Below are 24,233 nucleotides of genomic sequence, written 5' to 3'. Positions count from 1 at the left end.
CTGAAAACGTTACACAACTTGCATACAATTCTTTAATAGTGAAGAAATCCAAAATGGTGTAAGGGTAAATATATATTAAGATATATAAAAGGAGATCTTTCGAGAACCTGCTCGATTCTCCTCAACTGGAGATTGAGGAGAGTCGAGCAGGTTCTCGAAAGCTCTCGTTTTATATAATATTTTTAATATTTACACCGACACCATTGTGGATTTCTTCACCAACCTAGTGACTAGTGCTATTATAAGATTTTTACGAAGAATGATAATGTTTTTCATTCTTATAGTCAGTTCAGTACAAAAATATCTCTATAATTTTGTTTAAATTACTGAATTAGTGAACAGATCAACACAAACGCATGTTTTACCGTACTTTTTGTGCCGGCATGATCTTGCGTGGTGGATTTTAAAATTTGAATATTTTTATTTTTGTCCATACTGAAATCAGGAATATTTGTATGTTCACCACCTTTTTATCCTGTGAGTCAGATATTTTAAAAGCGCTTCTTAATGCGTCTTTCTGGACCAAAATCGAGGATACCATGAATGAAAAAGGGGAAACTGAATGGGGCAATGGACAGGATATACGAATCGGGAAAAACAGAAGCAAGATCATTCATCTCAGCATATCTCAAAATTCTGTTATTCTTAAAGTAACAAACCCGAGTTAATGCCCTGCATATTCTAAACTTCCCGTTTGAACAAAGAAAAGATAATTTTATCACTAAAGTTAGATGGAAAGAAAAGGCTAAAACGGAGGTGCCGTTACATAGGTTAACGCCTAAAGGCCACCATAAGCAAAGAGTGACGGCAGAAGACGGCCGGCTGTCAAACGTTGATCCCCGTTATAAACAAAATGACTTTCTTCCACTTTGGCAATTGCATTGCTCTCGCCTATGGGCCATATGTACTCACTTACAAGTATTCTGGAATGTAAGTAGCGTCGTTTTAAGAAATTTCGTAGGCTCATTCGTCAGTGATAAGCTTTTGGGCAGGCCTAATCTTGTGGTGGTTACCGTAGGCAGTTGGTCATGATATAGGCTATTGTATCCTATTGGACGTTGTTTAGTAGGCCTGTGGTATATATCACATTCCTAATTGTACATGTTATTTTTTTTTTTAATTTCCGTACCCCTAAGATAGGTTAGGCAGAACGAATGCAGAATAGAATGTAAGAGAAGTAGCAATGAAAGTAGTCTGTATTGTTCATGTCTGTACAATAGCCTAGGCTAGCCAAGCCTAGTGCAGATCACTACCAGTTTTAGTTATAAAATAAATTGTAAAAAGTAGAAACCATGGTAAGGTTAATTATGTGTAGGCTACATAGACACTAACCTTCTCTAATCTACCTTGCCCTACAGTGCCATGTGGACTGGAACACTAGAAAGTCATTACAGGATATGGGATGAATATAGGGTAGCTAAATGTGGTAACTGATTTGGAATCTATCTTGAAGCTGTACATTGAGAACTTGGGATAAGTGTTATTGGGTTAAAACTGGATAAAACTTGCCTGTAATCTTAATATGAAAGGTGCATACAAAGTTTAGTTTTGGTTGTGATTTTGACAAATCTTTCATTTTTTACCAGAATTGGTTTTTCACCCACTTAACAACCCCTTTAGTCTTAGCAGTAATGGTATTTTTGGGTTGGAGGATACAAAAAAAAAAGTATAATATAGGCATGCATCTTGATGAAATCTAACCTAGGCATCCTTACTTGACCTAACCTAACCTAGGTTGTTGCATTCACCCAGACTGGGAACCCCACAACCCCCACCTACCCTACTGTGCCAGAAGTCATAGAAAAAAAAATTTCCTTGCAGCTATAACTTGGTTATTTGTAACCTTCATTTGTAACTCCCCATCCTGCTATGACCGAAGACTGTAGATTCCAATTATTGTTAGACTTATGGGTTTGTGTAATGGGTTGACCAAACAGTGATGATGGAAAATGATATAAAATTCAAAGCCACATAAAAAAAAAATCTTGGAAAACAATTATTTAACTTTTCGGTCTCCAATTCGTGATGTAGTCATTTTCAGATGCTACATATATCAAGATAGACTACAACTCACTTTTTTAAAGTTATAGAATGTCTTTGAAAACTATCTGAAAAAATCCTTTCCTATTTCAGATTTATAATTTCTTTAGAGCCTGCACACTTCAAACACCAAATATTTTCCTAGAATAGACAGTATTTTCAACACTCAGGACAGTTCATAGGTTTATTTGCAAATTATTATGAAACCAAGCTTTAAAATGGCTGATAATGCTTAAGCAAACAGCCATCACACAAAGATCAGTATAGCAAAGCTGTAACTGAAACTGGAAACCTGGAATGATTCCTGAAAACCTAAAATCCAATGGTGATTGATCAGTTTGGTAAGGATGACAGCATAAGCATGCACAATTATCCTCTGGTGTCACAGCACATGTTTGTATAAGTATTAGAGAGAAACAACAACTTGAAATATTGATGTTAACAACATTAGATTACGAAACATTACAAAGTAAATTGAAATTGTAGACTGGTTAGTAAGCATTTGCGATATATAATTGTGATTTAGAAGTAAGACATGCTAAAATAGACTAGCACAAATATTAATAATTCTGCTTTATTTTAAAGTAACCAGTATAACAAATGTTATCAAACTATCACAGCAGAGATGAAAAAAGGGATTGCCCAAGTGAAACATTAAATGGAGACTTGAAAAAGATATAATGCCTTCATATGTTAATCTGTAAATAAGTTATGATAAAGTTGGCCTTCATACTTCATAACAAGAAATATGCAATAATTATCCTTTTACCTTTGATGCCATTTCATTCAGCATTGTGGAGTTAACTAGCTATCCAGTGTGACCTAGCATAGCCGAGGATAATTTATCCTTAGCTAAACTAAACCCATGTAGATCTGCCTTGTTAGACCTTGTACTGTATTGTGATATATGCGAACCAATCTACCTAAGAAAATTGTGTAGAATGCTAAATAATGCAAGTAGGCTAAGGGCCTTATTAGGCTAGACCATAGCCCAAAAATAGCCAACAGTTGGAGGTCAGAGCTATCCAAGGCAGCCTAGTTAGTGTATCCGTAAACTGTATACACTGTTTTTTGTATAAGTGATGTTCTTGGTGTATCGGCTACCGGAAGGGTTTGAGATAATCTACAAAATGATCTGTTTCCACTAACTAATATATGAGAGACTGATTGCAGGAAATACAAAAATTCTTTGAATTGATATTTTGTTGTTTTGTTTGAAGTGAACTTCAAGAACAGTGAAAGGGGAAAAGCAACACAATTATGTATTAATGCATTAATTGTAAATCCATACTTAATGACTTGGCCAATTCTGACTTTATAAAATATGTAAAATACTGTATACAGTATTAAAATATTTATTCCAAGGACTTCAAGTACTAGTGTATATTTTTCTGACTGCTGATGTAGTTTAGGCAAACCATTTGTATTTGTTATAGTGTTTTTCCATACTTATATTAATCAAAAAGTTATCAGTTGTGCAATATGATTGAAGGGTAATAATTGCTAAATGTAATATTCATACATACTGTGGAAAATTTTGTGACATAAAGGTATATGCTGCTCTCTCAAGAATTTGAAAGCTATGGTACCTTTTATGGTTCCTAAGTGGATTATAAATAAAAGGCAGAGAATTTTTCTTATTTCTTATACGAAAAGTTATGCTGTAGTATGCAGTTTGTTTTATTTGTTGTAGAAAACCTTTCAAATCTGTAATATTAATTTCAGGCCAGAGTATGGAGCCTTTTGGAAATGTGCTCAGGTATGCGGAATGTACATCCTTACACAGTTGTGCAAGATGCTGTTATTAGCTACTTTCTTTCCGACAACAGATGGACCTCCAGAAAATGCGAGCTTTATCATGGTAAGAGCACAGTACTGAATTCAGAGGTAAATTGGTTATTCCATAGTGGCATAGTTTAGGTACTTGTTTGGTAGCCTAGTTAGCTACTTCATGACAAGCAAGTTAAAGAAACTTAAGTTGGTACATTGTTAATTATGGCCAAAATTAATTTTCTTTTCTAGGTTTGTGATGAATTTTTTGTGTATGTTGTAATAAAAAAAAGTATGCCATGGTTCACATGATTTTTTGGCCATCATAAGATGTTATTTCAGTGCAGTGCAAAGAAAAGAAGTAAAACATGGCAATAATTGTAAATAATGTTGTATTGCACATGTTTAAGATTTTAAACATTTTTGTTTTGAACATTTTTGTCACAATTTTAACACATCCATCCCAAAATCACACATTATATATAAATTCTTGTTACAGAGTCAGCACCAGTTTCATGAAAATTAGGGATACAATTTATTTGCAATTATCTTGAAATGTACTTACACCTCTATTATGAATGCTATAGTTCTTGTGGTAGTGGGAGGATGGATTGTCTTAAAAAACAAAAGTATATCTTGGCTGACCAATAAAGTCTATCTATTCACATGTCCCCTACCAGGTGGCTTAGGTTTAAAACCTCCATCGTTTATCATCCAGCTCCTGTTGATTTTCCTTTGAAGATTTACTTCAGTATGTGAACTTATGGCTAAACAGTATAGTATACTGTGAACTTATGGCTATAAAGTATAGTTAAGTTTTTCATATAAGTAACTTACCAAGTAATTACATAGCTATACTTTTCCACTTGCGTGGCAGCTTAAAACTTCAAAAGTTGCAGTAGCGCTACTATTGTTTTTGTTTAGGAGACTACCCCACCCTCTATCAGGGAACTTTAGGAACAACACAACAGAAGAGCTCACTTCTTTTCTGCTGGCTTCGGTGTAACATGGGAGTTTTGCAGCAGCTTTGGTTTGAATTATTCATCGCATTTTCGGGAATATTCCAGGATTCGGTGATGTAATGACTTCTTTGGTGCCTACAGCTTAGTTTATATATTTTGTACATGCAACTTACCTGTCAGATATATACTTAGCTATAGTTCCGACGTTCCCGACAGAATTTCAAAACTCATGCACACGCGACAGGTAGGTCAGGTGATCAATCATACCCGCTGCTGGGTGGCGGGAATAGGAACCATTCCGTTTTCTAATCAGATTTTTCTCTGTCGCTGGTTCCGCAACATCTGTTGTTGGTTCCTTCTGCTTTGATTTTCGTTTTTTCGCTTGCTGAGGATTATTTTGGCCTGACCTTTGGTGACGTTTTTGATCTTTTTGGTTTGGCATACGCTTTTGTGGACTGTTTTTGATTTTGCTTTTGGATTGTTCATTAAGATGTCTGATCGAGTTTGCAGCCTGTGTTCCGTGTGTGTGTAGGTCAAGATTGTAAGGTGAGGTTACCGAAAGCTTGGTAGATCCTCACACTGTATGTATGAGGTGTAGGGAGAATGATTGTTCTTATTGACAACAGTGCAGGAGTGTGAGAATTGTCTGATCAAGAATGGAAGGTTTGACTTTTATCTGAAGAAGCTTGAGAAGGACAGAGTTAGGAAGGCTTCCTCCAGAAGCTCTAGTAGGTCTCTTTCCAAGGAGGCACGATTTAGAATTAACATCCAGACTCTCCTAATCCAGTTGGTTTCAGCCCTTCTCCCTTCATCGAACCTGTGGATTAAATCCTCTGAAATGGCTGCGATGAAGGCGGAACCGCAAGATGCAAATCAGATGCGCGCGATGAAGGAAAAGAGTGAGAGTGACAGTGATATGTGCAGTGTCCCCAGTGTAGTGGAGGGCGTCTGACGGCTCGCATTGCTCCTCCTAGGCCTAGACCTCTTCCAAACTCCCAGGACCAGTGGAGGAGGAATGTCGACCAGCCGCAAGGAGGATGTAGAGCATCCCCTAACGATCAGGCGTCCCTTCGCAGATCCTGTTGACGCGCCCAGGCTGCCTTAGATCGCCGCAGAAAAGGCATCCTGAAGAAGTGTTTCGTCGTCTGCTTCGTCTTCTCCTAAACGTGGTTGGAGTTCGGCTGAGGAGCGCGCCCTCTGAAGAGGATCCTGGAAGGCTCCTAGAGGAGAGCTTTTTTGGACTCTAGCCCTGAGCGCTTCCCTGGAGGTTCTCCTATTGTCAAGAAGAGGCTCGTAGATCCTCCTCTCCTCTCCTTCTGGAGTGAAGGAGTCCACAAGAAGATTTTGATCGGCCTCCAGGAGCAGTTCGGCTGCTCTTGTTGGATCTCTTATCAAAGAGCACCTCTTCTCGCAGGGGAAGGATGACTTTCTTCCTGTCCTCCAAGAGACACTCTTTCCAGCAAGCTCTCTTCTTCAACTTCACGCTCTTCTCCAGCAGCAGGCTTCCTTCTTCTTCCAGTTTTCTTCGTCCTGGCAGGCGCTCTTGGCGAACAGGCGCCAGTCTCTCAGCAGGCGCACTCCTTCCAGGCGCGTCATCGGAGAGGCGCCTCCTTCCCCAGGCGCTTCTTCTCCGGCAGGCCTTCTCCTTTGGGCAGCGCTCATCGTCTTCTCCCTCCCTCCCTTCGGCAGCGCTCCACCCAGGCGCCCTCGTTTGGGCATCCTCTCCCTGGAATACTCTCATCAGTGGACAGGACCCTCTCCTCTCAGGCGCCGTCTGTTAGGTCAGGCGCAATTCAGTTCGGTCAGGCGCAGTCGTTTGACAGGAGTGCATCTCCTTCCAGGCTAGGCCTTCTCCTTCCAGGCGCTCTTCTTCTCTTAAATGCCTTCCCTCTCCGCCTGCTGGCCTGGAGAAGTTTCAGAAGATTCTCCTAAGGACTGGAGCTTCAGTTTCAGATTACAAGAGGTTGGCAGCGGTTCTGATTCAGGAGTTTGGAGATTCTCTTTGTCATGCTGCCCCTCCTTCTCCTGGATCTTTGTGGGGACAGCACCAAGTCAACTAAATCTTCTCTTCGTCAAGATGCGTCCTACGATTCCGATGAAGAAAGCTTTAAAGGAGTCGGAGAGTGGATGCAATCTAAGAAGGATGCAAGCAAGACGGTTTTCTCTTTCCCTCCTTTGAAACTTTTGGGAAAATCAGGAATGTGGTATGAGACCAGGGAGCCTATGGGTTGGGGCTCCCACATCTGCTGGCTGAGATTTTTCTAATCTGGTGGACTCCTCCAGGAGACTTTCTCTTTCAGCCAAGGCTTGGGAATGTGCGAAATGACCATCTCCTCAGGGTCTTTTAGAGTTGTGGAGGTCTTCAACTTTATGGATTGGTCTCTTGGAGCTTTAGCCAAGAGAAGGATGAAGAGGATTCTGGTTAGTATGGATGACTTCAGTGAGTGTTTTGTCTTGTTTGGACAAAGCAGTGAGGGACGGTTCGATGGAGATCGCTGCCCTGTTCGGCACTGCTATTCTGAAGAAGAGGTCAGTATTCAGCTCTTTCCTCTCGAAGTCTGTCTCTCTTCAGAGATCTCTCTTCTGTTTGCTCCTTTTCTCCTCCATCTTTTCCTCAAAATTTGGTGAAGGAGATTTCTCGTTTCGTTATCTGAAAAGGCGACACAGGATCTTTTGGCCCAGTCATGAAGAGGATCAGACCTGCCGTCCTTTGTTAAGAAGGAGAAGGCTCCTTTCAGGAGCCCTTTCGAGGTGGTCCTTCATCCAGATCCTCCTTCAGGGAGCAAAAGATTGAGAGAAGAGGAAGGTCTTCCTCTCGTCCTCCAGGAAGTCCAAATGAAGAACGAAAGTACTCCAGGCGACAGTGGGTGCCAGACTGTTACAATTCGCCGAGGTCTGGGCACAGAGAGGGGCGGACGACTGGTCCTCTCCATTTTAAGAAGGGCTACCTTATCCCTTCAGGGAAAGTCCTCCTTTAACATCAACTCCCAGGAATTATCCGCCAGCAAGGATCCCATCAGAACCAGGCTCTTTTTCTAGCAGGAACAAATGTTAGAAAAGGAAATAGAACGTTCAAGACCTCCATTCCCTCGGTTTTACAACCGTCTTTTTCTGGTTCCGAAATCCTCGGGGGTTGGAGACCGTTCTGGACGTGAGCTCCCTGAATTTCTTTCGTAATCAAAGAAGAAAATTCAAAATGGAGACGACGTCTTCAGTTCTTGCAGTCTCTTCGTCCAGGGATTGATGGTCTCCTGGACCTTCAGGATGCTTACTTCCACATTCCCATTCATCCTCCTCAAGAAAGTTCCTGAGGTTCGTGATTGGGAAAAGTTTTTCAGTTCAGATCCCTTTGCTTCGGACTTTCCACAGCCCCACAAGTGTTCACGACCATTCTCAGGAATGTGGCTCACTGGCTTGCACTAGAGGGAGTGAGGATATCCATTGTATCTCGACGATTGGCTGATTCGGTCCAATCAAAGAACCGTTGTCTGGAGGACCTTTCTCGATCACTCCTAAATCTGTCCACAGTCCCTTGGACTATTGTAAACCTACAGAAGTCCCAGGTTGTTCCTCAGCAGGAAATTGTTTACCTGGGGATTCTGATGGATTCTCGGGTTTTTTCTAGCTTTTCCATCAAGAAAGAATAGAACGCTGCATAGAAAAGGTGACAGTCTTTCTAAGGAGAAAACATTGTTCGGCGAGGAATGGATGAGTCTGCTGGGACCATTTCCTCGCTGGAACAGTTCGTTTCTCTGGGAAAACTTCATCTGAGACCTCTTCAGTTCTTACCTAAAGAAGATGGGATCGAAGTCTCAGGACTTGCAACTTTTGTTCCAAATTTCGGACAAGATAAAGGATCTCAACGTTGGTGGTTAGACCTCTAAAATTATGTCAAAGGACTGTCTCTTCAGTTACAACCAGCCGGGCCCTACCCTAGTGTTGTTCTCAGACGCGTCGGAGTCGGGATGGGGGCAACACTAGGGTCGGAAGAAGTGTCAGGCACCTGGGATGGAGACCAGGTGAACTGGCACATCAACAAGAAAGAGCTATCAGCAGTACATTTGGCTCTCATCAAGATTCGGTTCTTGTCTCAGGACAAGTAGTCCAAGTGAACTCAGACAACACCACAGCCCTGGCTTATATCAGAAAACAGGAGGAACACATTCCTTCTCCCTGTACGAATTGCAGCAAGGAACGTTCTGTTATGGGCGGGGAGAGAAACATCAGACTCCTCACCAGATTTGTACAGGGGAGAAAGGAATGTGAGGCCGATCTTCTCAGCAGGAAGGATCAGGTTCTTCCCCACAGAGTGGACTCTCCATTCAGGAGGTCTGCGAAAGACTGTGGAACCTGTGGGGAAGGCCGAATATCGACCTTTTGCAACCCACTGGAATGCAAGAGGTTGGAAACTACTGCTCCCGATCTCGGACCCAGAGCAGTAGCTATAGACAGTCTTCTCCTAGATTGGACAGGATTAGACGGCAGTGCTTTTCCCCATTCAAGATCCTGGGAGAAGTGGTAAGAAAGTTCATTTCGTCGAAGGGCACCAAGCTCACCCTGGTAGCTCCGTTTTGGCCAGCTCAAGATTGGTTCACAGAGGTACTGGAATGGATGATAGACTTTTTCCAAGATCGCTCCCCCACACAGGAGCGATCTTCTCAAACAGCCCCACTTCAACAGATTTCACAAGAATCTCCCGCTCTAAACCTAACTGCCTTCAGACTGTCGAAGGTCTGGTCAGAGCGAAGGGTTTTTCGCACAAAGCTGCTAAGGCTATTGCCAAGAGCCAGGAGATCTTCAACCCTTGCGTCTACCAGTCGAAGTGGGAGGTCTTTAGAAGATGGTGCAGGACCAATAAGATATCCTCTTCCAGTACCTCTGTGACAAACATTGCTGATTTCCTTATCTTCCTAAGGGAACATTGCAACCTGGCTGTTTCCACAATTAAGGGTTATCAGGAGTATGTTATCTTCAGTTTTCAGACACAGAGATCTGAATATCTCGGAAAACAGAGACCTTCATGACCTTATAAGGTCTTTTGAAACGTCAAAAATCATGACCGAGACCTCCCAGTTGGAATCTGGACATAGTCTTAAAATTTTAATGTCTAAAAGTTTGAGCCTCCTCATCTGCTTCCTTCAGGGATCTCACCAGAAAAGTCACTTTTCTTTTGCCCTTGCTTCTCAGCTAAAAGAATAAGTGAATTACAAGCCTTAGATGGCTGTTGGTTTTAAGGAAGGTTCGGCTATTTGCTCCTTTAAACCATTCTTCCTAGCAAAGAATGAGAACCCCTTCAAAACCTTGGCCTAGAAGTTTTGAGGTTAAAGGTCTCTCTTCTGTTTTCAGGACATGAGTTGGAGGACACTCTGTCCCTGTCAGAAGCCTTAAAATTTATTTGAAAAAGAAGAAATTACTGGGAGGATCGGTTGAAAGTCTTTGGTGCTCTGTCAGGAATCCTTCAAGAGCAATCTCAAAGAATGCCGCTGTCCTTTTTATTAAGGATATTATTAAAGAGGCTCATCTTTCATGTGTGAGGATGAACACAGCTCCTTAAGAGTTAATGCTCATGAAGTGAGAGCAATAGCTACTCCTCTAGCTTTTCACAAGTCGTTGTCCCTCCAGTCTATTATGGAGGGCAACATATTGGAGATGTAACTCAGTGTTTGCATCTCATTATTTGAGAGATGTTCGTGACATATGAGAAGTGCTTCTCTCTAGGAGCATCGTATCTGGATTCGGTGCTGGGACAAGGAGCTGAATCCAATCCTATTTAATTTAGTAATTATGTTTTTAATTGTTTGGTGTGTGTTTTTATGGTTGGTTGAAAGAGGGTTGATGGTCTCTCTCTCTTTTCAATCTCTTATCACTAACAAGGTTAGGCTTGGTCAGGTGGTCGGATTGGTTGTTAGTTCCTTGTATTTTTTACACCTAGCTCTGTCATGTAAGAGGATAGCCCCCATTGATATGATTCAGGTAGAGGCTCTGTCTTGTAAGTGGGTTAATCCCCTTTGACATGATCCATAACAGGCTCTGCCATGTTAGTGGGTCATTCCCCATTGATACGATCCAGATCGGGCTGTCAGTCTTAGGTCACATCCTCGCTGAAGCTCTGAGGCATGCAGACTCATAGACAGTATCCATGAAGTCTTCTGCCCAATCAGGTAAGAACCATGGTTTTTGCTTTTATCCTACAACATATGTTGTTTCCGTTTTTTTTTTTTTTTTTTTTTAGTTATTTTCTGTCTCTTGCCCTCCTCCAAGGGTGCCATTCAGCTAAAGTATATATCTGACGGGTAAAGTTGCATGTACAAAAATGATATTTTATGATAAAATAAAGTTTTTGTACATACTTTACCCGCAGATATATACTGATTGATGGCCCGCCCAGCCTCCCCTCAGGAGACAGGTGGAAGAGAAAATCTGACAGAAAACGGAATGGTTCCTATTCCCGCCACCCAGCGGCGGGTATGATTGATCACCTGACCTACCTGTCGCGTGTGCATGAGTTTTTGAAATTCTGTCGGGAACGTCGGAGACTATAGCTAAGTATATATCTGCCGGGTAAGTATGTACAAAACTTTATTTTATCATAAAAATATCATGTTTATTTTGATTTGTGTTGAAGATGTTGGAAGTTCCTCCAATTAAATATTGTGGGACATTTAAAACCCAGTTAAAGCAACTTATGACTCTCATACTATTTTCTCTAACTGTAGAGGACAAGTGTGTTCAGAGAACTTGATGTGTGTTGTGTCAAATGTAAGGATTGGAATGGAAGGCAGTGGAAGGTATTAAAGTCTCATTTAGAAAAGCTAGATAGAGATAGGAAAAGGAAGGTAGCCTCTAGAGTCAAGATTAGCTCGTAGTCTAGAACGGTCTCCTAACCTGAGTGCAGATGATCGAGCCACTCCTTCTTCCACTGCTTTAGCCTTGTCCCCCATCCTTAGTCCTCCTAGTAGTGTTAATATTGAACCATCTACTCCTGTGCCTAGCTCCCATGCTTCCAAACCTGATGTCATTGCTAGCCTCGAGAATAAGTTTGAATGTAGATTTAACCTTATAGTGAACACTGTGACTGAATTTGGGCTTCCCTAAAGGTCCTGATGGACAAAATGATTACTGGTGTGCCAGCCAGTGCCAGTGGAAGGGGTGGTTGTCCGTCCCGTTGACCCTCCCAGACAAAGGTTCCTGTCACACTCCCCTGAAGCTTAGAGAAGACATACCGGAGGTCCAAAGGAGGTCGAGGGGGTTTGCCACGGGCAGTCGCTCCCTCAGTAGAACCTAGTGCTAGTGATTCGTGTATTGGAAAACCCTCAGATTGCTGTTGGAAGGCCATCTCTGTTAGTTTCCACCATTTGTCTTTGGACTCGGAGAGCCCTGACATGAGGCGTTCTAGGCGTCTTCTCGGTATGTCCCATCCTGAAAAGATGAGTTTTTCCCCTCTATTCCGTAAAGTGGTTTAGAGATCCCTCTCAGCCCCAACCAGGTTGTAGTACTCACATGCCCCGATTACCTTTCACCAGAGCACCAGTATTTGGCGCCCACAAGGAACTTGAAAGCTTCCAGAATGTGGTCTCCGGACAATGAAGTCTACATATAAACATGAAGGAATTGACTGCCATTCATCTGGGCCTAATGTCCTTCCTAGAGGAAGTCTCAGACAAGACCGTGGTGGTGCATTCGGACAACACCAAGGCCCTTTCCTACATAAAGAAGCAAGGCGGGACCCACTCCTTCTCTCTTTGTGAAGCCACGAAGGAACTTCTTATATGGGCGGACAAGAATCGGGTGAGATAAGGTATTCTTTTGTTTATTCACTGTAAATCACCTCGCTTGGTGCTGGAACTGTCATTCGTAATACTGTAGGGGTAACTGTTGAAGTAACTTTTATATATGCATACTGTTTTGTTAAATTGTACAAAGTTATCTTGAAATTTCATTGGCTCTTGGAAAAATACTTGTACATTTGCTGGGAAATAATAGAACTATCATGCCCCTGGTTTTTAACAAATGAACATTTTATTTGTGATTAAGGCAAGTTTGTATTGTAAATTGATATTCATCAACATGTTAACTTCACCAGTCAGGTTGGGTGCTTGCATCTAGACTTATGATGATGTAAATTCAGATTTACAACCTATAATGGTACGGTGTTATTCATCAAAATTCACTTATAAAAATACAGAGCATAGTATTTTGTGTTTTACACGTTGAAGCTAGGGATAGTACACCAATCAAAATTACATTGAACTTTGGTAGTGGCATGGCAGTGGAACCAAGGAGGTGAGCTAGCGTAATGAGAGGTGGAGGGCAACCTCAGCCATTACTGCTAAATTGTTCCTGGTTAGTGTTTGCATGAATCAAACATGCTTTGTGTTTGAGGTTTGGACATATTTTTCCATATCCTCTTTCATCTTGCAGTTTGATTATCAATATTTAATATCTTTCTTTGACATTGATTTTCAAATAGGTTCATTGTCTTTCACTTTGTATTAGTTCTGCCTGTTTGTTGTTTGTGGAGCTGTATATGTTCATCATTAAATTACTGTAAATATGCAGTAACTTTGGTCAGATGTTTTAATTGTGGTGGTAAAACTTTTCATCTTTCACCAGAAATTGTTCCAAAGATATTTTGGGGGAGTTTTTAGAATTTCTGTTTTTTTTGCAGAAATGCAGATTTAGGTATTAGATGAACCATGTAAAGCAGTTGAGTTCTGGAGTTAACAGGATCAAAGTGATATGAATTATCTGTAGTTAATAAACAAGCATTGAGAAAGAATTTTTAGGAAACATTCAAGACTAATTAAATTTTTTATCATTTGCTTCATTAGGTCTTATCATGCATCCCTAGTAGACTGAGTTTTTTTGTTATTTCATGTTCTTTTCATCCTTCCACACATGTCTTGGAAACATTCCTGGTGAGTTGGCAGAGAATTTGCTTCAATGCCCTGTCTGAAGGCCTTAGGCCTATACATCTAACATTCATTCTTACTCTTCCAGTTATATGTACAAGTTTTGTCATTGTTGATTTATACAGCTTTTAGTTTCCATCCTTTTTACCTCAACAATCTCCAGTTAAGTTGAAAAGTTTGTGCTTTAATAGACTCTTTCATGCAGTTTCATGAGACAGTTGCTGAAGGGGCTGATACACATTAAGACAGTGTTTTTACATTTTTGTGTCATACTCGGCAATTATTCAGTGTTTCCCAGATTGAGTAGACAACTCAAAGGTGTTTTCCCTCACTTAAATAGAAATTTGGGACTCTTAGAACTTGATGTAAAACCAATACAATAACATGGCAAGTTGTTAAAATGTCTGGTTTGTGCTTTGCTAATTTTAGCAAAATATGCTGTTAAGTTGTTGATCACTAAAGTAGTTACTGTACTTGTATGTTAATCATACCTGATTATGACAAGGCTTTTGGGCATTTATTATTGCTCAAACATTAGGGAAGAACTTAAATAACTCTAATCATAAGATCTCTCTTTGAAGGAAAATAAGTGTGTGGCAATGGCCTCCAAACGTATATGATTGATAGGCCACTTCTATTAAGTGAACTAAGAAGTACTTCAAGGAGGATTGTAAGATCAGGAGATCAAAAAAATAACAGAATCAGGAAATTACTGCTGACTTGCCATTATTCAGTATTTACTGAATGGATTGGACAGGCTGGACCTTCCTTAAGAGAGAACTCCAGTAGTTAGTAAAGCCATCAAGACATGGTGTGTATTTTGGTTTTGAATAGTCTAGATAGAACTGGATTTTAGTGGATTTAGGTTGTCCCTACATTTCTCATGGCTTTGAGTTTATATTTTCCCCTTCAGCACAAGTCTGAACTTTAGACAGAGCCCTTTTAAGTTCTTGGTGACATTTCAATGGTTGAATCATGGCCTGATTGGAAAGATGTGTAGGACTGGATTACAGGGTTTGAGGGCTTCCTTACTCTAGTCAAGAGATGAGCTCAATGACTTGGTAGATACCAGTGGTGTTAGTCTTATATGGCCATTCAATTTTCTCTCTTAGGTTTTTATTATAGCCTGATTCTTGAGTTCACTCTGTCATGTCTGAGCAACTTCATGTCATTGGTACCAACATTCATGTTTAAAGAACAGGTTTCTCCCTTTACAGGTTTAGATGTCAGAGCATTCTTTCCATTTTCTTCTATCTTATGTACTTATTGTAAAATTCCCTCATAGTCATTATTTTCTGTCTTTCCATGGGGGTATCCTGTCAATACTAACACCTCGTGTTAAGTTGATCATTTAGTGCATAACTTTAATCCCATAAATTGTTTCTCAAGCAGACAAACCTTGCCAATCTTAGCTCATCCAGTGGATTTGAGAGATATAATGTTATGAATGAAAGTAATGGTTTTCAGATGTACATTATGGTTTTCAGTTCACAACATGGACTGAGTAAACTTACACGATATGTTAGGCGAACTGGTAAAACATGGAATGTGAGTGAACTTACATCTTCATGTTGGGTGTTAAGAGCACTGATTTAGTTGTGGTACATAACTTTCTTGATTTTATCAGATGGCTTTTGCATAATATTTTTGTTAGTTTGTTTATTCAGATACTAAATTGATGTACTTTTAAAGTTTTGTTGCAACAACTGGTTTGTACCTGCTCTTTTGTATACTTTTTTGCAAAAGATTCTTATTTTTCAGCAGGTTTTCAAGAATAGATTATTTGATCAATTTATTTTACTTCAGCATGATATACATCTTACAGTTTCATCACCTTTTTTTTGATTTCTCTTCTAACCATAAAAGATTTAAAAGTCCCAGTTCTTTATTGTGAATGTTAGCAGTACTGTATTGTAGACATGGAGAGAAAACATTACCTGATATTTTTGTTCTTTACATGTAATTGTAGAACTGTAATGTACTTGGTATGTGAGTATACTATACTGTACTGTTAGTATTATTTGGTAGTTTAACCTGATCACTTCTGTAAAAACACTTGGCTCATAGGGCTGGTCATGGTATTTAGGTTATACATTAGTAAAAGTTTCTTAATTTTGCATTACTGTACTTTAAAAAAGTCATGCACTACTGTATAATACCCCCCCTTTTTTTTTTACTACTAAAATACAACACATGTATTTTCCATTGCAGGAAATTGTAAAAACCACTGTTGATTTTGGTGACGTAATGGGAATGAGTGTGGTCATGGGGAGAGTTTCAGGTTCTGGACATATCAAAGTTGCTCTATCACTGGCATTGGGTTTACTTCAGCAGCTGATCTCCTCTCTGACCAGAAGGTTTTGTGGGTTTGGCCATTAGGCTTAGAAATTGATTGAAATATCCCAGATAAAATGCCTGGATGCCAACATCAGTTTGGTAAGTTATTTGTACAATTTTGTTAGTTTGAGGTCATTAGCTTTATGATAGATTACAGATTTTGTTTATGTTTTTTATGCATCCCACATGCAGATACTTGCATTTTGTATAATGCATATTAGCTCCTGAGCAGTTTACCATCTGCAGTGACCTTTAATATTGCAGTCTAATGCCTTTTGTCTTTCCTCTGTTTCCTTTGGTGTCTTCCCACCTTTCAGTCCAACTTTATTTTAGCTTTGCTTTCCTTCAGGTGTGATAGGTGCATTTTTAAGAAAAATTTTTACAAAATGTTCTCAGTCCCCTAATATTGTTGTTCATCTATCCATCAAACAATTGTCCCTCATAGAAAACAGTAGAAACTGAGTATTCATGAGGAGCTCTTATAACCTTGCTGATAAAAAGTATGTACAGGTAATGTTTTAAAGTCAAGACAACCCAAGTTTTAGCTCAGTTTAAGGTCTGGCCAAAGTCAGTGATAGATGAATGTATAAACTTTTGGCCCCTTTGCCAAATCCATTAAAGCTTTCATCTGCTCTCATACCAGCAGAGTTTTTGGTGGTTTCTTTCTGTTGAGCTGTAGAAGTTAGGGAATGTAGGAGGTGGAAATGAATTAGAGTAAATCAAAGTGTTAGAAACTTTATTTTTATTTTTAATCATTGATTTTTTCCATGTGGTGTACTCTAGGATTGTAAACTGCTATTTTTTCCATATGGTGTACTATAGGATTGTAAACTGCTATATTTTTATTACAGTATTTCCAAAGCTAGTAGAGGGTTAGTTTATTACAATATTAGTTGGGCTTTTATGGTTAATTATAATAGGAAAAGATAGGGTTACAGTATTTCCAAAGCTAGTAGAGGGTTAGTTTATTACAGTATTAGTTTTCCTGTTTATGGTTGTTTTGAAAGATCTTTTGTAAATATCATTGCCTTTTTGTAAAAATTAGCTGAGTGTTACTCTTAATTCCAATACAGTGTATCAAGACTGGTTGATTCAGTTATAGAGGATTGGATTTGTTTAGTCAATTTCCTTTAGTTTCTTATGTTTATTGTTTTAGGAAGATAGCTTCAGTAAATAGGCCTTTCTTGGAAAATAAATAAAAATCAGGGCTTCATGGTTCTGTACTCATCTTGATTACATTTATATGATTTCAAATTACCTTATATTTTGATAAAGTTTAGGTGGTGTTTGATGATCCATTTGTACTGGATAAATGTGTAGAACTGTCATTTTCATGTATGCAAATAAACATATTTATTTGGAATGAATCTTACCTACTGTTAAAGATAGCTTAAATCTTGTTGCTGATAATCAAGGAGATGTAAGCTATCTTTAACAGCAACTAATTATCAAAATAATACAGGTAAATTTTATTATGAAAATTTTTAAAATTTTGCTGTTATAAGTATGCTGTCTCTTATGACCTAAAGGCTAATGATGTACTGTATGTATTATGTATTTTATTTGTTTTTTTTACCATGCTTCAACTTTCTTTCTTGACTGTATTGCAGGTTCATCACTTGAACTTAGCTCTTCTAGTGTGGCTGTGGTGGCGTACTGACCTAGCAGCAGCAGTGCGACCTATTGTTGCAGTGTTGATCGCTGGGTGTGTTTATCGACCACTTCTTCCTCAGCTCTTGTCCATATTACTTGGTGCAAGACCAATTGGATTTGCACTCCTAGCAGCATGTGCTACACCAACTGTATGCACAGCTTTAATAGCAAGTAACATCTTCATTACTCACAGTTCAACTATGCGCTCAGGTTAAATATATGAATGGTAACAAGTAGTTTTGGAGTTGCTGTAGTTTTTCCAAATGGTCAGTTTGTTGGAGTGGAAAATTTTCTTTAATTTAAAAAGAGAAAGCAAATACTTTTACACAAATTTTGTCAGTAATAAGATACAAATGTTAGAATGTGGAGTGCTTAAGCAGACTGAGTTTCACAGTAAGATATACTTGTTGCAGTATTGCAGAAGAGATGAAGGCCTATTCTAAGTTTAATACAATTGTATGGAAAGGTTTGCAGCATTCAGTATATGGGAGGGAAAGTGTTTACACCATGATCAAACTTCTTATTTTACATGTTTGTGTCTTGCTGTGTTCCTGGTTATCAGAGTTACCCTAAAAGGAAGAGTATTTTTCCTGATTAAACAGTTGGAGGGAAGCCTTCTCACTTACCATGTAATTGTCTCACTCCTTTATTTGCCTAATTTCTGACCTATATTGCTCTTTCAAGTGCAATGACTGTCTTTCCTTGTTACTTGCATTGTCATTCTTCCTCTTAGAAAAGTTGGTATGCTCTTATGCATATATTTGGTTTAGCAGCAATAAATGGAAAGTGGTTTTGCTGGATATTTTAGAGAATTTAGATGTGATAGGAATCAGGGATGGCTTGATATGCATCTTCCAAAAGTGGAAGGGGACCAAACTGTGATTTTTTGGCCTTTCACTCAAGAGCTTGAGTATGGCCTTGGTATTTTCCTTGTGGTCAGTAGGACTGGTTACCAGGTAACATGTTTTGTATTGGGTGTTTCCAGGAAGCTGTAGTCTTGACTTCTTGCATAACCTCCTTATGTAGAATCTACATTCCTTGAGGTTCTCCAGAAAACCTTCTCACACATGGTGAGTTTTGCTAGATATGGTACATGTTAAAAGACTATATTAGTAACCAACACTGAACCTTGATACAGAGGAAGTGGACAATGAGAGAATTTTGGATCTCTGCCTCTTTTCTATTTTATGATTTTCTTCTGGTTGTAATAAAGAATCAAGTGTCAGGTGAATGTTGCAGGATTAGTAGTATTTTTAATGATGGCTGATGAAAGATTTGACTTCACCAACTAGTAAAAACTAAGAAAGTTGCTGATGAATTTAAAGGAACGTGCCCTAGGCTTTGTTCAACTATTTTAGTTGGGCTGTTCGCTGGTAACTTAATCACATGAAGGAAACTTACAAGCCTCTGCATTAGGCATCTTTCAAGGACCTTACTCTTGACCACTTTGGTGAATTTTTCTTGGCTGTAGGGTTAAAGCTATGGTGGCTTTTGGTTGAGAATACTGAGGGACTGACTTCAGTGGGGATTTTGTTCACAAACTTCCTTAGCATTGAACAAACTGCTTGCATGTCAAATTATGTTGCTGTTTCTATCAAAGCTCTTTTTGCTCTAATAGAAGACCACCTAGGCTTTGTTGGAGTATTAGAGCTCCAGTTAAGGTGCTATCAAGAACACCAAATTGTTTTGACTGAGATATGTGAAATGAAATTGATGCATCATCAATTGTCCATATGATATGGTCTTAGCACAGTATTACTACTCTTTAAAAGAAATATATAGTCTGTTTTTTATTGCTGGGATTAGAAGTATCATTCAGCTTTGCTTATATCTCAAAATACGTTTATACAACGTGTAACTACTTTGGCATAATGTATCCCAGACCTGTGAAGATATTGGACGTTTGTTTCAAGTACATTATTTAGTCTTCCATAACCAATTTTTTTTTCTTGAGAGTTTTGCTTATTGTATGAATCATGTAAAACTTAATATTCTCTTAAATGCATACTTTTTCTCTTCTCAACCCCATGAAACCTCAGCATGCTGAACCTCAGAAAAACATATGATGATGCAGTGAGTAGGGGCTCCTGGTGACATTATACCCACAGTAAATGACAAAACCTTTAGGGTAACTCTTATCTCAGTTAATCATTCATGCAGCAAGTGATGTGCATGAATAAAATAAGAGGTTGGTGTTTTTGAAATAAGCTTTGTTAAAATTCTCTTTTGTTAGAATATAGCATTTTATGTCTACTTGATCCTTTTCATAAAAAAAATTTTCATTTTCAGCACAACAATTCAAGTTACAAAATATTTTTAACATACGTAAGTGTATGTGTACATTGTACAGTATTTATACAAATATGTAGTAAGGGGTTCTTGGAATATAGATTTTATTCTGTGAATGAGGGATTTTGAATCACTTGCAGAAGTGATATTCTTCAGAAAATAACTGTACTACATTTCTCATTATTACACAAAATAAGATTCAACTATAAGATGCCAGATTAGTTTCTGGTTGTAGATGTATGATTTTTATAAACTACTGAGAGTTTAGAATACAGTAACCCCTCAGCTTATCAGTGATCAGCTACCTAATTATGATTTCTTGTCAGGCTACCCTTTCAGACATGCATTATTTTTTTATCAGTCTCCTAAACTGGTTATCAAGTGCAATTAATTATTTTATGCTAAAAGCAGTGCAATTATTGTTAAGGCCAGACCATCCAAAAGCATCTGAGAAGTTGAAGAGTTACTATAATCTGATATCTTGATGCCAATTGTCCATTGTCAATTACAACCTCCTTAGTTTGGAAAATAAAGTGTTTTGAAAGTAGTAAGTAATATTCATAAAATAATCCTATTTTTCTCTCTTATAACATATCTATTCGTGTTTAAGGAGACCTTGTCTCATATGGTTACAGTTTTGTTATATTTTCAGCATACTAGAACTTTGCTTATTATAGTAGAGTAAACTTTATTTCCTATGTATAGATATATATAACCCTAATTCTTTTGCAGTAATATTCTTGACAAAGCATTGCCTACCCACTATGTGAGGCTGTAGGGATAACTTGGTCCCCATAACAATACCCCTGCCTCCGGCAGCTGAATTGTCTGCCATAACACTGTGTCTGCCCAGAAAGTGGAAGGGCAGGAAGACTGAACTCCCCTACTTTTTGATGTAAGACAGATTGATATCGTTTATCAACACCATTGAGTGACTCACCAAGATACCACCCATATCTCTAAGACACTGAAGTGCAGGTGACAATGTTCCAACCTCCACCCAAGAAGACTAGGTCCTCCAGTTGTGTGCCCTAAACCCTCCATCAGTGTGTCCAAGAACAAGAGTATCTTTAATGGGAGAGGACCAAGAGAAATGCTGTCACCCATTCATCAGGCAAGATCATCTTTCACTTCCTGGCTGTAGACAGAGGAGTCGCTGGAGGATTTGAGGAATAATGGCACTTTAGATGCCACTAAAGCAAGCACAGTTAAGATCACTTATGAGGCACAGACCTCTTTGAGGATGACCAGCCTAAGCCAGGTTAGAAGTTTCTGCATTGTTACCACCTTGAGCCAGTTGAATCAAGAGTTGTCCTCCTCTCACTGCTACTGAAATAGGATCAAAAGGAAAGCCACAGAAGGGAAGCAGTCCTTAGAGAACAGTGTGCTTGTACCAAAGGACTGGAATTAACCAAGACTGCCCCTTGTCATTGTCACATTATCCAATGGCTTGACAAGGAACTTCCAACTTGCAGGAGCTTGAAAGAGCGACTGCCTACCTAGGCATTCTCCTCTCTGTTCTCCCTCTCCATACCTTGGTAACTGGTAAGCAGGAAGGGCTGGAAGACCTCATCCTGACTCTGTGTTGAAGGTGAAGATGTGCCCAAAGGCTTGGCTGCAGAGACTTTAAAAGATGCAGAAAGGTTTGCTTGAAGGATGATGCCAAAGAGCTGTCTGGTTAACCTCTCCAGTGCCACTAAATTAATTTCTGAAAGAGCCCAATGACTCCCAAAAATGCTTCACCAACTCGATGTGCATTGGCCTGGTAGGATTAAGACCTTCCACCCTGTCTGCAGCCAACTGGGAAGGTTCATTCACCAAAGTAGAGAGAAGAGGAATGCCAGAAAGACCAGGTGACTATGCAATTGTATACCCAAAGCTTGGGAGTACGAGCTATGAACTGCGATCTGAAGTTGTGGGTATTACCCGAGCAAAATTCACCCACTTGCCTTCCTGACCAAGTCTAGTAGTGTAACCATTCACAGGCATTATGAGCATCATACCGCTTAGTGGCTGGTCAGGAGACCAAGACCAGTACTGAGCACAGGTGGATGGTCATGCTGAACTCAATCTATAGAACCTGGATGGTCTGAGATCATGAGAGGCATTGACTCCCTCCATTGCATCTCTATAGAGATGTGACAAAGAAGGCCAGAGTTTGGGTCAGTCTTCCCTTGTTGAAAAAGCTGTTCAGGTGACTGGTTATGAACAAGCTTGGGGAAGTTATCAATCCCTTCTCAGATGCAGAGCAGTGGCCCCACAATCAGGAACAGAAGCACAGCTGAAGACACTGCTGTTGAGAAGTTCTGTAGAGAAAACTCTGGCAGCGTAATGGGAGGAACCTCCGCTGCAGCAAGAGAAGCATAAGACACAATTCAGGTACTTAAGAGGAAGCCGTAAGGGAAGGCTTCCACAATTCCTTAGGGATTGGCAGAGAGCCTTCATCAACAAACTGAAACTGAAGGAACTTTGGTACCTGGTATGGCATTGCAGGAGTGACAGTGGCTGATAATTGCTCAAAGACAGACAGCCTAGGAGATTGGCAAGTAATGATCCAGGTTTCCCCAGCATTCTCAGCAGAAAGTCCTCTTTTGATCCAAACCTCTTCCATTGAGAAAACCACCACTCAGCACACACTGAGTAGTTTTCCCTGGAATATTCCCAACCCCTGCAAGAAGAACAAAAGGCTTGAGAATATACACTTATAGAACACAAGAACTGATTACTGTACTGTACAGTGATGGCCATGTCTAGGACACTTGTGATATTCTTTAATTTAACCAGACATAATAGGACAAATTTACAAAACAATATCAAAAATGCTGGAAGAGAAGAAAAATGTATTGATGAAGGATATAATAAAAATCAAGTCAAGTTCTGCGGGTGGACAGACAGGACTGGGTAGGTACCACCCTTCTCTCCCATCTATAACTTCCTCGTTATTATTCAACAGCCAAATCAGCATCAGGAAAACTCCTATATAAAAGACCAAGGTTTGTTTCTTAGTTGAAACAAAATAACTTCACCTGCAAGGATAATTGTGAATGAATGAATCACAAAAATTTAGGCTGGAAAGCCTAACACTTGGGTGCTTTCAGCCATTCATCACTAAGACAGCAAAAAGAGGACATTAAAGAGTTGTTGGATGGCAAGATGGATATAAAGGTGAAACTGAAGACACCCCTCAGTAACAGATGGATGGACAGCAAGCTAGAAGTAAAGTAGTGGGAATGAAGGTAAAATAGAAGGGTAAAAATTGGGTATAGTTAGGGATCATAGGGATGATGCTACCCTTTATGAATGCTAACAAAGCACATGTGATTAACAAGGATGATTGTGATTATAAATTGTCTTAAATTTGTGAAAAGAAATTGGCAGCTACTGCAAGGGAAACCCCATGCACCAAGAATATTTTCAATTTCTGCAAGCCTTTTGTAAAAAAAAAAAAAAAAAAAATATATAACTGACCAACATGGCAAGGGAAATCATTTTCAAACTCAGATCCAAAGAAACTGATAAACACAAAAATTAAGAAAATATCTATATGATACACTCACTTTCAACTATTTTTGATGGGATAAAGAGAAAGCTACATAGACATATAGATCAGAGTTCCATAAAAGGAAAAAATTATGTAAGAAAAGTTTTTTACATGCAGTCAGTACATGCATAGCCACCTGACCTTTGATATGAATCCTGTAGACCCCCTACAGTTGTATGGCAATAACTTGCATTTCTGTTGCCAGACATTTAGTTTTGTTACATCCTACAGATAGAATGCATAGACCAAGACAAGAGAATGTTGGACAACATAAAAGCAGTAGGGGAAAATCTGTGAAAAGATGGAAATTGAAAATGCTTACTAGCAGAACAATAAACTTAACTAGGAGATAGTAAACGAAAAGAGAGAAAGCTTAGAGTAAGAAACCAGCTTGAAGCAGCAGATGGAGAATGTAGATTAGAAAATGCACTAGTACACCAGTGGACATAAAAATTATAGGACAAAATGCTGGTTGAACAGAGGTGCTAGCGTGTCGCGCACACACACACACACAGAATATTTGAATACTGAGTGCATGTTGGTAAAAGGTCCTAGTAGAAAAAGGGACTATACAAGAGCCTATGTTTCTATGGCAATGTGTTACTGTAAAAGTAAGCATGAATGCAGGCTGAAAAAAAAAGTTCTGGTAAACTAAAAGAAACATGACAGCCTCCATGTAATTTGTCATAAAGTTGCAGGGCACTCTGGTTTGAAAATCCTGTTTTTGTC

The 24,233-nt window shown here is 39.3% G+C and overlaps 1 protein-coding gene across 1 annotated transcript; it reads left to right on the top strand.

The window, feature by feature from the left end:
• The first annotated feature begins 771 nt into the window (after positions 1 to 771).
• Positions 772 to 20,510, top strand: LOC136832220 (BOS complex subunit TMEM147). Its single transcript, XM_067093050.1, is given in 6 exon segments — positions 772 to 930; positions 3,766 to 3,901; positions 15,896 to 15,988; positions 15,991 to 16,076; positions 16,078 to 16,120; positions 17,632 to 20,510. Coding segments are annotated over 6 exon segments (693 nt in total). The 5' UTR covers positions 772 to 853; the 3' UTR covers positions 17,890 to 20,510.
• Positions 20,511 to 24,233: the final 3,723 nt, after the last annotated feature.

Source organism: Macrobrachium rosenbergii, chromosome 49 (assembly GCF_040412425.1).
Source record: "Macrobrachium rosenbergii isolate ZJJX-2024 chromosome 49, ASM4041242v1, whole genome shotgun sequence".
Classification (NCBI taxonomy): domain Eukaryota; kingdom Metazoa; phylum Arthropoda; class Malacostraca; order Decapoda; family Palaemonidae; genus Macrobrachium; species Macrobrachium rosenbergii.
This window is presented reverse-complemented; position numbering and strand designations above follow the sequence as displayed.